The following is a 14,635-nucleotide window of genomic DNA, read 5'->3' as shown; positions in this document are numbered from 1 at the left end:
AGAGAGAATTAACAAACTGGAAAGTATATCACAGTAATCATCAGAACACAAACAAGTGAAAAAAGATGATAAATATATGAAAACTACAATAAGAAATTAGAGGAAGGGCTGGGGATGTAGCTCAGTGGCGCAGTGCCTGCCTGGCAAGTGTGAGGCCCTGAGTTCGATTCCTGGTACCAAAAGAGAAAATAGTTTTTTTTAAAAAAAGACCAAAAAAAGAGAGGAATAAGCTGTATGTCTCTCATCCTGGCACTCTGGGATGCTGAAGCAGGAGAATTGCACAGTTGAGCTCATCCTGCACACAGTGTAAAGTCTCTGGGTGTGAGAGAGACAGACAGACAGACAGACAAACAGAGACAGAGACAGAGACAATAAAATGAGAATGTAACATATCTATTTGGACTCTCAGAAGGAGTGTAAAGAGAATAAGAGTCAATACTTGAAAAGACAAGGGCTGTTATTGTTCCAGAACCTATAGGAAAATAAAATACACAAAGCTAGAAAACATGGCATATCTTAAATAAAAAGAAATTTAACCTTCAACTTATCATAGTGAAACTGTAGTATACTAAAAGCAAAAGTTGTTAAAAGGAGCCAGGGAGAAAGGATTGCTAAGGATGCAGTCTTTCTAGTCCTAGAGGTACTAAAGAAGATAAGTCAAAGTAAAAAAGAATCTCCAAATAAAGCAAATATCAAGTCCAAAGATTTTTCCAATGAGTTCTGCAAAGCTTTAGAGAACTGGTCCTTTCTGTCTTCCCAACCAGTTCCATGAGGCCAGTATTACTTAGATGAGTACAAAAAGGAAATTTGCAGATTAACCTAACTCGTAAATATACTTTCCAAAAATCCTATATGAAACACTGTGATCTAGCAAAAGGGAAGTCTTTTCAGCCACACCTGGGGAGTGCCTGGCTTCCAGAATAGCCTCCCTCCTTTCATTCCAGCTCCTCCTAGGTCCCCATGTCCAGACATTTGCTTGGAGATGCCATGGTAACCATGATGTCACAATGGAACATCGTTCTTCCTGAGGTGGTAGAAGAAACTCCTCTGTTGAGTTCTGCTGTGTAAGGTCAGAGCAGGTTCATTTCCCTTTTAGTGGCAGAGTTCACAGAAGAGCCCTGAGGACTATCCTGAGAACAAGAACCACCCAGTGTCATGAAGGGAAGGTAGTGACTTAGAACCGTGCATGGTCCCTCAGGACACCATGGCTTGTTGGAAGCAAGGGTGTTGGTGTGGGGGTATGGTGTGGGGTAAAGTATCCAAGAGCTTTGGATTCAGACAAGAACTCAAATTCCAAGGCTACAAATTGATAGCTTGTGACCTTGCACTTGTGGTTACTCAGTGTCTGAGCATCAGTTTCTGAATCTGTAAAATGGGGACCATAAGGGCATCTCCCTCCTGGGGTGCTTGTGTGAATGATCTAAGCTGAATGCTGGGGCTGTTACTGTGTAAACATGCAGGGGCTATTACTAGTGGAAAAATAATCCCAGGATTTTTTAAGCCAGCAGAGTTTAATAGGAGGGGTAAAATCATGGGGAGACATTAAGGCCAGGGTGAGCTTCCACCAAAACCTTGCCTTTTCTTTCAGCAGCAGCATATTATGCCTACAGAGTTAAAGCAAGAGTTCAATTCCACAAGTCAAAAACCAACCCCTTTCAGAGACCCAACTCTCTGGGACGTCCAGGGGTCTGGGTTGCATTGAGAAGAAAACTGGCAAAAAGGCTGCCTGCCTCTGCTGGCCACATTACCAACTGTTAGCTGAATATCCGTGCCAGGCAGCTGGTTCCTGCCACTCTACAGCACAGGAGCAAGCGCGGGAGTGACAAGTTGGTTTCCCACGTCTTGGAACCTTTATGGGTGGAAAGGAAGAGACAGGGCCTTCGATGCCGGCGGGTGGGAGTTGCTACTTTGGGGAAAAGCGGAAAGCCCTGAGTGTGTTTGTGGAGACAATGAGCCATTAGACCTTCTCTCTCCCCAGCTGCCCATGGTGTCTGCAGTGGTTCTGTCTGGGGATGGCAGAGATGAGAGGGATGCTGCTGGTGTTGCTGTATGTGTCCCACTCTTCTGCCAGTGAGTACACAGCATTTTTCCATGTGACTTCAGGCAGCCCATGTGGCCCGGCAGGGGGAATCATTTAGGAAAATGAAGTGGTCCTTAGTGTCCAGAGAAGAACTCGGGGGCAGATGACTCACAGCCTTTGCTCCAGGAAGCCAGTAGCTCGGTTGGTGCAGGAACCGGAAACGTAGTGAGCTATGGGGTATGGATGTAGGTCACCGGCTACTCAAGCTGATGCCTCAGGGCTACTCCTGAGGGCAGGAGGGTGGTAGGAAAAAAGCCTTTGGCTACGGAAAGGAGGAATCAGCTTGAGGCCGGCCTCAGCCCACCCTGCCTTCCTACTACACTGCTCCTCTGCAGGCTGAGCCCCGCTGCCTCAAGTGGCAGAGGTATCAACTGTGGTCCCCTCCTCACCACACCTCAAGGCTGTTCAGAAGTATTAAAATGTCCAGCCTAGACAAGTAAGAGGGACAGGGGACAGCCGACTAAAACAGGCTCTGTCCTGCCTCACTGTCATTGCAGCTGGCTCTGCTCTGCTTCTTGGGGTTAGATGGGGGACTCAAGAGAAATACGTGTACACACACACACACACACACACACACACACACTGCACTTTCTCAGCTGCCTCCACCTCCTCTGCCTCCTTGTAACCCCCCAAAAGACCAGAGAATCATGGGAAAACAGAGACAGAGCCTCTCTCCCTTTAGAAAGCCACAGCTAGGTGAACCAGGACAAACATTTTGTCTCCGGGTCAGATTTCCTCACCATCTCCTGGTCTTCCATGGATTTGGCAAGGTCCAAGGGCTCTGAGGAATGAAAGTCGAAAGTCGTCACACACACTTAGGATTAGGAAACACTAGCAGATTGCCAATTCCCAGGGAAGACTATCAGACCTACATAAGGAATCTTGTGTTTGGAGGTTTCTGAAGCACCTAGTGGCCTTATCAACATCATCTTAGTAACAACGGGCTATGTCATCCCCAGAAAAGTCTCCAAGGGTCCATTAGTGGAGATGTTTGGTCATATGATGTCCCATAACGGAGAGATCCTCCGTGGTCTTTTAATGATACCACTGCAGTTGACAGCTGACTCCATAGTATCATGGTTTGGAAATTATCTTTAGTGCTCACATCGAAGGTCACTATTAAGAGGAAGCCCTCTAAGCTTAAGCCCCGGACAGAATTCCTGTCTCCTCCTCTGTACCCTCAGGGCACACACCCTTTTCTCATTTCTGTCTCTGTGGCCATCACTCATTAGCATGTCACTGGGATGGACTCCTGAAATCCAGCCCTGACAGCCTAGTCCCCAGCCTAGAGCCTGGCAACAGTGAGTGTGGCATGGTTGAAAATAAGTCACCCATAGTCCAACCCATACAGTCCCCTGGGGGTACCCCCAAGAATCTCTTACACCAAAGAGGATCTCCTTGTTTGAGAAAAGCAACAGAGTGGTGGAGTTAATGGCCAGAAAGGCCGACGACCAGCAGGAAAGGAGTAGGGGGGCTGGTGGATGGTGGTAGCCCCGCGGACCAGGTCCTTGCAGTGAGGCCTGCACTGCCTCCGCAGGTTGTGGCATCCAGAAAACCTCACTGGTGGACGAATCTGAGGAGAACCTGGTCGGCGCCATGGAGTTCCCCTGGGTGGTGTCTGTGCAGGACTCGCAGTACACACACCTGGCATTCGGCTGCATCCTCAGCCAGTTCTGGATCCTCAGCATCGCATCTGCCCTGCAGCACAGGCCAGTACTCTCACCCCAGGGCCAGGAGGGCTCCCCGGTCTGCTACTACCCCAGCCTTAGGGTCTTACAATGGGTCTCCTCAGACTGTGGGAGGCAACACTGAAAAGGGGCGTGACCCCTCCCCTGTTCTGCACAGGAAGGACACTCATGCAGGTTTTATTGCAATCTGGAGGCGCGTCTGTGAATAGGATGTCCTCACTGCTTCTTCTGCTGAGCCCTTGCCTTTGACACTCTCCTAGCGCCTTGCAAACGCTACTGCCTTTTCTGTGTGCATTCCTGGTGGGTCTTCTTCTCCTTGTCCTCCCCCTTCCCTCTCCCAACCCCATTTCTCCTCCTCCCTTCTCCTCCTTTTCCTCCTTCTGTGCTGGGAATGGAACCCAGAGCCTGGCACATGCTAGGCCAGCGCTGTACCGCTGTGTGACACCTCCCGCCTTCTCCCTCATCCTAAAATGTAACCCCTCATCTTGGACGGGTGCTCAACCCTTGTGACCTCACTTAACCTTAGTTATCTCTGTCTCCAAAATGGTCACATTAGCGGCCAGGGCTTCCACTTAGGATTTTGGAGGGTTACAATTCAGCCTATAAGATCCTGCCTAAGCATCCCCCAAATTCGTGTCCTTCTGGCTTGCAAAATACATTCACCTCATCCTGCAGCGCCCCCTCCAAATCTTTCCCTCCAATGAGATTTTATTGGTACATTTTAGATATACATAATGGATCACATCCATCATAGAGAATTTGTACCTGTACATGATATAACTTGTTTTTTTCCCATTCTCTTCCCTTCCTTTCTACCCCGCTTGTGTCCCCATTTACAAAAGCTTTGTTTCCATTTTTCCTTCTTTTCTCATTTTGTTTTTTGCTTTTTCCTTCTTACCTTGCCCTCTCCCCCCTCCCTTTTTCCCTTCTCCATTTGAACACTTATTTCACAATACCTATTATACACGTTGGTCCTCATTTACACTTTCAGTTTCTCACACCAGAGAAACAATGTGGTATTTATATACATGTGTCCAATTTATTTCACTTAACAGTAAGGTCTCAAGGTGCATCCATTCACCCAGAAATGTCTCAAGCTTATCCTTCTTTATGGCAGAGTACTACTACACTGTATAAAAAAAATCCACATCTTCTTTATCCATTCACAGCTGATGGGCATTTGGGTTGTTTCCAAGATTAGCCCCCCAAATCTTAACCCAACAGCATTAACCCTAAATCCAAATGTCCCCTAAGCCAGGTGTTCTTGAGAATCAAGGTTTGATTTATCCTGAGGGAAAATTACTTTCCAAATATGAAATGTGTGAAATCACACGTTATGTGCTTCTAAAATACAATTGTTGGGACAGGCGTAAAGTAGATATTTCCATTCCAAAAAGGACAAATCAAAAAGAAGGCAAGAATGATTTGTCCCACGTAAGCTAAAACCTAGCAAAGCAAATCCCATTAGATCTCAAATTTCAAGAATTTCCCTCTGGATTGACGCTGTGCCCTGGGTTCCCTGTGGTGGCAGCATCGCTCCATTGCCGGGCAGTGGGCCCTCCCCAGGCCTCGTGCTGGAGACGCGGGCGGTGGCAGTCTGACCCATTAAACCGAAGAGACAGCCGCGTCCCCCAGGCCTGTCACTCTCAGCTGTGGTGGGGGTGGCGGCTTGCTGATCTCTGAATCCAATAGTGTCCTTCTTCTCTTCTGAAGGGTGCGGCACAGTTCTCTATTATCCTGCACCGTAGAATCCAAGAAATCTGATAGCCTTCCTTCATTCTGTCCCGTTTCTGCTTTTACATTGGCTGGGTTTTTCCTGGTAAATCCATAATCTGTTTATCAAGTGGAAATCTAACCACACCCTTCAGTATTCTCTCCGGGACATGATTTTTTCATTTTTTGCAATATGAACAGACTAGAAGTTTTCCAGATCTTTAAATTCTTGTTCATTTTTGCTTATCAATCCCTTCTTCATGTCTTTCTTCTTGCACTTTTCTTCTTCTCCTTATGAGCAGTAAGGAGAAACCAGGCTATACACCTTCTACACCTTGCTTAGCAATCTCCTCAGCTAGAGTCCCAAGATCATCACTTTTAACTTCTCCACACAACATAAGAACACAATCCAGCCAACTCGGTTTTGTTTTGGTTTGTTGGTTGCCATTTTATTATAAGGATTATCTTTCTTCCTGTTTCAGAGACCTCACTAGAATCACCTTTAACACTCGTCTTTCTCCCCATAGTCCCTTGAAGGCAGTCTGGACTTTTAAAACATGTGCCTCAAAACCCTTCCAGGCTCTGTCTATCACCCAGTTCCAAAGCTGCTTCTACACTTTTAGGTATTTGTTACAGAGCATCCCATTTCTCAGTGCCAAAATTTGCATCAGTGTGCTATGGGTGACCAGAAAAAACTGTATCTTACAGTTCTGGTGCCAGAAGTCCAAGCCCAAGGTACAGGCCAGCTGGTTTCTCCTTTGGTCTCTCTCCTTAGCTTGCAAATGGCTGCTTTATTGCCGAGTCTTTGAATGGTCTTTTCTCTGCACATGCTCACTTCTGGTGTATTTTTCTCCACATATAAAGGTGCCAATCTTTTTGGATTAAAGCCACATCTTTTAAAGCTTAATTACCTCTTTTTTTGGTCAGTGCTGGGGACTTAGTTTTTACTGTTATTTTGATTTTGAGACAGATTCTTGGTAACTTGCTAACTTGCCCAGTCTGGGCTCAAATTGGAGATCCTCCCGCCTCAGCTTCCCAGAGTGTGGGAATTAAAAGTACGTGTCACTGTGCTGGGCTACCTAATTACTTCCAGAATGTCTGAATTTCTAAATATGGCTACATTGGCAGACAGAGCTTCAACATATGAATTTGGGGGATGGGAGAGACGCAATTTCATCCACAACATTCTCCAGTACAACTGGTGGCACAATATACACATTATCCCACCTTATTTTTTTCATTTTCCTATACATTTTGGAGGTCTCACCAATGCACAGCCTTCTGTCAGTTGCACCGTAACCCATCATAGATAAAACCATAATTGCACTGTCTTCTAATAGCAGAAATTTAGGTCATTCCAATCTTTTATAAGAACCAGAAAACGCTGTAATGTACTTGTACGTATGTCATTTTACACAAGTACATTTGCAATTCTATTGTAGCATGAACAAGCTAGCTGTGGAAAGATACGGCTAAAAAAGATGTGTTTGTAATCTTTACAGCTATTGCCAACTAGCCCTGAATTGAACTTCTGCTTTCTGTGCAATGTTTTCATTATTCATATTTTCTACCTAGCCTGCTGTTTCGGTTTAGATTTTCTGTTTGACTTAAGGATTTTATTAAAGATGGAATTTTTAAATACGTGGATGCTAGAGTTGTTTACTTGGGTTTTTTTTTTTTTTTTTCTAGTTACAAGCTGTTTCTTTTGTTGTGGTGGTATTGGGAATCAAACTCAGGACCTTATACTTGCTAGGCAGGCACTTGTACTGCTGAGCTACATCCCTAGCCCCATTTTTTTTTTTTTTTTTTTTTTTTCTTTTTTCTAAAATTATTAATTTTGGGTTACACTGCATGCTGATCTATTTAGGAATTTGTTGAGCTTGTCATATCTACTGTATGTGGTCCATGAGAATCTTTTCCACAGGTAAATTAAAAAGTTGATTCTCTGTGCTTGGTGTATATAACATGTAAAGTTGCAGGGAGGACTCTACTTGACCTGTCATGGTGATAGAAATGAATTTAAATATCCTACCAGGAAGAAGCTTCTGCCATTGTCCTACTTCCTGTAGTTTGTTCTTCGTGAGTCCTGTCACTTGCTACAGATATTTGCACCCGTGAGGTCTTCTCAACAGACTGAACTCCTAGTCAGCATTAAGAATCTTCCTTGTCTCGGTGCCCTTCTGCTCTGAACTGGTGTTCAGTATGCGACTCCTGCTTCTTTTTCTCATTTTAGGTAGTGTTTTCTGTTTTTTTTTTTTTTTTGGTTTTTGGTGTTTTTTTTCCCAGTACCAGGGATTGAACTCACGACCTTGCGCTTGCCACGCAGGTGCTGTGCCGCTGAGCTAAATCCCCAGCCCCTGTGTTTTCTGTTTTTATTGCCTCTTGCTTTTCTTTCTACCCTGTGATATTTCTTTCATTTTAGATGTGTCTGCTGACGAGTTTAGGGAGTTTGTACTTTCATTTTGCCTTCATCTTAGAGCCACAATGTCGTGGAAGATACTAAAAACCTCTGCTCCTTTCTGCACTACTTTTTTAAAGCTTTTATTGTATTATTCCATGTTTATAGTTCATAATGGTCACATTCCCTGTGGGGAGTCGGTGTGTGTCCACAACATCTTAGCTCCTCTTTCTCTCCCTTCCTCTTCCCTCCCCATTCCTTCAGTCACTCGGCCTCCTTCCCTTTTGCAAAAGGTCTACCTCCCTGCTTCCTTTTATCTTTTATTTTGCCTTACAACTTATTTATATTATGACTTTCTCATATAAGAAAAATCATGTGATATTTAAGCCTGTATATCTGGTTTATTTCACTTAACATTCTGGTCTCAAGGTGCACCCATTTTCCTACGAATGACTCGAGCTGGACAATCCTTTGTAAACTCTGCTATGGCCAGTGTCAGGCTTCCCATCTTTTCACTTCTCTCCTCTTTCATCACCCAATTTTAATGGGCTATGTATGTGTTTTAGTGTTCACCTCAATTCCTCTACATACTTACACAGCTGTGACACCTCACATATTAACTGTGTGTAAGTAATACATTATAGGTCACATAACAGATGATAAAATCGACCTATACACCTATGTCTGTATTTCCATCTTCAGTTGTACTTATTACATTTTATACCTGTTACTTCAAACGCTTTGCTTTTCTTTCAATTTTAGTCCATTACTATAATGAACTTCATACTTTCTGACATTTCGCTAGTTTTTCTTCATTGCATACTGTTTGACTAAAATTCGTCTTCAAGTAGTTTCTTAAAAGGCTGTCCAAAAGCATATTTCCTTGGTCTTTGGATACTCAAAAATTTCGTACTGCAAGGTTTATTGGTGCACCCCCATAATCTCAGCACTTGGGAGGCTAAGGCAGGAAGATCGCCACAAGTTTGAGGCCAGCCTGTGCTACATAATGAGTTCAAGGCTAGCCTGCAGTGCATAGCAAGACGCAGTCTCAAAAAACAAGCAAACAAACACATAACAACAAAAAATTATGTTGTACTGTCCTTTAACCTGAATGACCACTTATGAATAAAATTCTTGGCTCACAGTTCATTTTCTTTTTTTTTTTTTTTTTTTTTTTTTTTTTGGTTTTTCTCCGGTACCGGGAACCGAACTCACGACCTTGCGCTTGCCAGGCAGGCGCTTTTGCCGCTGAGCTAAATCCCCAGCCCCTCACAGTTCATTTTCTTTTGAGGATTTTATAGGCAGCACCCATCTGACCCCACCCCCAGTCTGGCATCTGGTATTCATCTTGCTGGGGAGGAGTCTGAGGTCATTTGACTCTCTGTACAAGTAGGGTAAGCATACGTCCATGTGTCCCGGGGGAAAAATAACAGCTTCCCACTGTTAGCGCCTCCTTTCTCACAAGTTCTCTGGGTTAGATAATACATCATATAGCCAAATTTAGGATGGTTTCTTCTTTGCCAGTCTGGATGCCCAAGGATTCTTTCAGGTCTCAGCAACTTTACTGGCTATCCTGCTTCTCTTCCATCTTCAGATCTGTTCTCTGCTCCCCCCACTCCCCACTAGGGCCCAGAAGCCTGCCTCATGTGGGTTCTCTTGCATTCAGGCTCCAGTTGGGTTTGGCCAATAGAAGCACTGACTAGAGATCAGAGGGCGTGGAGGAGTCAAATCAGTGTCTTTAGTCCCTTGAGTGGTCCCTACAGACCGTCCCTCTCTTCCCACAGCCCACAGGTAGCATCAGCACCCTGTTGTGACCTCACCCTACATCATACAATACTTTCCCCACATCCTGTCAAAACCTTTATAAAGAGTTCTTTAATGAACTCTCCCCAGTTTACTTTGAGTGTGCCATCTACTTCCCAGGAGGACATGACCAGGTTATGGCTCAGTAGGGTTATTCTGTATCATTTTCCCCCAGGGTAGAGTATCCTCCCAAATTGTAGATTAAAATCTTATTTCTGGAAATTTTTCTTAAATTATGTCTTGAAATAGTTTTGCTGTTTCATTATTACTATTTTGTTTTTCTTTTTGAGGCAGGGTCTGGCCATGCAGTTCAGGCTGGCCTTGAGCTCACTTTGTAGCTCAGGCTGGTCTCAAGCTCGCGATGATCCTCCTGCCTCAGCCTCCCAAGTGCTGGGACTACAAGCGTGTGCCACCACGCCTGACACTGTTTCATTATTTTGATTACTCTTCTTGTGGCCTTCTGGCTGTTTGCTATGGTTTTTCTCTATATCACCCTCTTCCTCAAGCTTTGTGTGCTCATAGGCAGGGCTTTTGAAAGGCAACTGAATCATGGCGGCTGTAGACCTAAATGCACCCTTAGGAGGTGGAGCCTGGTTGGAAGAGGAGGATCACTGGGGGCTGCCCTAGAAGGGTGTAGCTCCCTCTCCAACTCCTCCCTCCCTCTCTGCTTCCTGGCCACCACATGCGAGCAGCTTTCCTCTGCCATGCCCCCTCTGCCATGCCGATTCTGCTTTGGAGCTGGCTGACCCTGGACTGTAGCTGTGAGCCAAATTAAACTTCTTCCCCTTTAAATGGTAGTTGTCAGGTCTTCTGTCCCAGCAACAGGGCCTGACTCAGACACTGTCCTTGGACCACCAGTCTGTCCTTTTCCTCTCTAGCCATTAAAAATCTGTTTAAATTTCTATTTCATTTTGATCACTTTTCTCAGTCTACTTTTTGCCTCCCTATTTGTGTTTCCCGAGGTTCTTATTCTCCTTTAGGTTGCCTCCAACTTGGTTTTCATTCTAGTGAGGGAGATGGTTTTCTTTTCACTTTTTTTGTTGAGAACCGTCCTGACCAGCTTTTTCTAAGCTCGGTAGCAATGTCATCTACAACTCCACGGACTCCTGCTGTCTTTCCCTGCTTTTGTCTGCCCTTCCCCTGATTCTGAGCTTTGGATTTTCTAGTGAGTCTTGGTTTTATGATGTTTACATTTGCTTCTCATTCTCATAGGTCCTTGGGTGATTCCCAAGAGAGGAAACGGCGAGCACTTAAATCCAGCATTATTAAAACCAAAACTTCTCCAAAGAGTATTTACAGAGTCTATCACTTGAAAAGATGTGTGTATTAAAATATTAAGTGCTAAGAGTAGGAGTCATGGTTACATATTTGGTACAACTAAAGCAATCTTTTTAAAAAAACTGTTTATAGAAAAAGTTAACAAGCAGTAACACATTAACAGGTCATCTTTGGTTGGAGAGATAAATGGTGTTCGGACAGAAGCATCCCCAAGATCCCACAGGCTCATAAGGGAAGGGTACAAGCCTAGGGGTTCAGAAAAGATTTCCCAGAGACTAAATCCAAAGAAGTGAGCAAAAATTGATCTAGGGAAGATGAGCAGGGTGAACATTTCAGGTTTAAAATACAGTAAATAGGAAAACAGGGGCTGGTGAAGCATCCTTACTCTCTCGGTTTCTCAAGATTCCTCTGCTATCTCTCTCTCCAGGAAGGATGCGATCATCGTGGTTGGTATAGCTAACATGGATCCCAGAAAGAATGCTTACCTAGAGTACCGGGTCGGCACCATCATCATCCACAAGAACTTTGATAACAACTCCATGAGCAATAACATAGCCCTCCTGAAGACAGCCTCAGCGATACATTTCGATGATCTGGTCCAGCCCATCTGCTACCTGGGGAAGGAGCTGCCTAGGCTCCCAGCCTTGCAGAACTGCTGGGTGTCAGGATGGAATCCCACATCTGCAGTTAATGCAATCCTTCTCCTAGAGGAGGCTGTGTGTGTGCTGGCAATGGGGGTGACTTGGATGAACTGTTCTAGGGCTTATCTTAACAATTCAGGTCGCTCCAGGTTCCAGTTGGGCTGGAACTCCCCATAATCAGTGGTGATTCCCCATGCTTGTCCTTTCTGGAGCCTTCCTTATATTACATTACACTGGTTCTTTGTCTTCTATCTCTGTCCGCAAACTGAAGTACACAGGTAGCGGACTTCCCAGAATGTGTATTAGGGGAACCAGCACTCATTGTTCTTCTATTCTTTTTTTTTTTTTTTTTTTTTTGTCTTTTTGAGACAGGGTCTTGCTATGCAGTTCAGGCTGCCCTTGAGCTCACTTGGTAGTTCAGGCTGGCCTTGTACTCACAGTGATCCTCCTGCCTCAGCCTCCCAAGTGCTGGGATTACAGGTGTGCGCCACCAAGCCCGGCTGTTCTTCTATTCTAAGTCATCCCTGCTTTCTGTCATTCTCCAGAAAGAAAGAAACAAAGACATTCTTTAGATGTAGAGGAAGGGTGCAATGTGTACTCTTTATGATTACACATTTAAATGCAAAGCAAAGATAGTTTTCAGTATAAACTCAGATACCAGTCCTGATTTCTGTGAAGACAAGAGATTCATAGGAACATTTTTCTACTTATTTCCATTTGTATATGTGAGTTGCAGTTGCATTGACTTAAGGGGCTGCCTTCTTAACAATTCATGGGCTCTCTGTTGCATGGTCCAGACAGGAAATCACATGACAATGAGTATCCTGAGGAGAATCTCTGTGAAGGACCTCAACTTGTGTCCCCTACACAAACTCCAGAAAACAGGCTGTGGCAGTCACACAGAGCGGGAAACTGATGCTGTCTGCTTGGTAAGAACATAATAAAGTAGAAGCTAAATCCTGAGAGTAAGCATTGGTTATGTTAAGGGGGTCTTGGACCCCATGAGGGCAGGGACTATGATGTGGGATTCATGGATGTCTCTGAAGGGAACAGCACTTGGCACATAGCAAGTGTTCAGTAAAAATCTGCTGATGGACTAACCAGCTACCATTTTCTCTGTAATGCAATTAAGGATATCTGAGTTATAGATGATTGATTGATGATTGATGATTGATTGATGATACAGAATATTGAATCCTGGGCCTATACACTGAGCTACACATGCAGTGCTTATTTTTTACTTTTATTTTGAGACAGGGTCTTGCTAAATTGCTAAGTTGCCCAGGCTGGGTTTGAATTTGCAAGCCCCCACCTCAGCCTCCCAGAGTGCTGGGAGTATAGTGTGCCACAGTGCTGGCAACAGATGTTCTGTAACAAGCTAAAAGTGTGACAATGTGAGTCTAAACTCTATAGGCAAATATACCTCAAGCAGGTCTATGGTGTGGGGGTCACTGTGACTAGCATCCTCCAATGCTACTGTTTATCAGACACTGGGGTTTTCTGTATGAAGCCCTACTGTACATATATGGTTATCCTACTGTCTCACGGTACATACAGAACCCACAGACACTTATATAAGCCCTGCCCCCATGTTCAAACTCAGAGAAAACCCCAGTCTAGTGTGTGCTCCTGGGAACTCTGGCTCTGCCCAGCTCCCTGCCCATCCCACGAGGGCTGCAGATGGGAGGGGGCCGCTTAGATGGAAGAATGGAAGCAAAATGAGAGAAAACAGGGAAATAAAATCAGCACAAGCCAGGAATGAAAGAAATACCAACCTTCGAGAGACAAGACACTAAAAGACAGGGATGATTCTTGTTATATTACTAGAAAGGGGCAAGAAAATAAAATACAAATCAGGAAGCTATAGGCAATTTTCAGGAGCCCACAAACAATTCGTACAGTAAAACTAAAAGTCACCACGTTGGATTTGTAGTCATAGTTGTCTAGACTTGAAAGAGTATCCTATAATTTGCCCTATTTCCAGGGAAAACCAGTACAAGACATTTCTAGAATGAATAGTAAATTGCACAAGGATCTATTAAGAAAGAAAACAAGTTCTTTTCTGAGGCCTGAAGTCTTCTGTCCTTTGTCACAGGGGGAGCCAGGAAGCCCCATGATGTGCCAGCTGCAGGGTCTGGATCTGTGGGTTCTGAGAGGACTCCTGACCCACGGTGGTGAGAAATGCCCTGGCTTCTATCTGTACACCAAGGTGGAAGACTACAGCGACTGGATAACATCCCAGGCTAGCATGGCTGGCCCTCCTCTGTCTTCGCTCCACCACTGGCAGAAGTTGATCCATTTCTCCCACCGCAGATTCCCTGCCGTCGTGACACGGAATGCATATTCTCAACAGGGCCAAGTTGGATGGTCCCAATCCTACTCCCGAGGACAAAGAAAGTCCATGGTGCATCTAAAGCAAGCAAACAGCTCTAGCTCTAGACATAGTCTAGACCATAGGGTAAAAGGTCTACAGCAACCAGACAGTTCTATAGAGGTGGCTGGTCAACACATGTACTATGACTACAATGGTGGGCAGGCTGGGAAGATGTCTTTTGCAGGTCAGGACACAGTGCAGCCCCAAAAAATCATCTTGGTTTTCTTCATGCTTGTTTTCTTTGGCAGCAGTGTGTAGATCTAGGAGTGAACCCATCAAACTGAAGAGAAAACTCAGAATGTTGAGTGCCAGGCATCCCCCATGCTGTTGCGGTGTCTCGTTTTGACAGTTGCATGCCTGGGCTGCTGCAGATAGACCCACGGCATGTGCCGGGCTGGCTCTCCCTCCTCTGTTCCACTCCCACTGTGGGAAGGTCACTTTCATTTGTGCTTGTGAACTAAATGTCAAACCATTAGAGTGCCCTGTGGTTCTTTCACCGGTGTTAATGGTTCAGGCCAGGCTGTAAAGACAGTCCCCAGCATCAGATGTGGCCAGGAAGGTGATAATCAGCATGGCTGGGGAGTGGAGGACACCAGCCAGCACAGGGAACAGTGAGAGGACCTCATGATTAAAAAGTGTTGAATCATTTAATGGGTCATT

The 14,635-nt window shown here is 44.9% G+C and overlaps 1 protein-coding gene across 1 annotated transcript; it reads left to right on the top strand.

Moving 5' to 3' along the window:
• The first annotated feature begins 1,984 nt into the window (after nucleotides 1-1,984).
• On the top strand, nucleotides 1,985-14,621 carry Prss54 (protease, serine, 54). The gene is given in 6 exon segments (XM_013516274.1): nucleotides 1,985-2,020; nucleotides 2,022-2,070; nucleotides 3,618-3,789; nucleotides 11,388-11,646; nucleotides 12,399-12,530; nucleotides 13,697-14,621. Coding segments are annotated over 6 exon segments (1,185 nt in total). The 3' UTR covers nucleotides 14,234-14,621.
• Nucleotides 14,622-14,635: the final 14 nt, after the last annotated feature.

Source organism: Chinchilla lanigera, unplaced genomic scaffold, assembly GCF_000276665.1.
Source record: "Chinchilla lanigera isolate Chin_1 unplaced genomic scaffold, ChiLan1.0 scaffold00032, whole genome shotgun sequence".
In the NCBI taxonomy this organism is placed as follows: Eukaryota; Metazoa; Chordata; class Mammalia; order Rodentia; family Chinchillidae; genus Chinchilla; species Chinchilla lanigera.
This window is presented reverse-complemented; position numbering and strand designations above follow the sequence as displayed.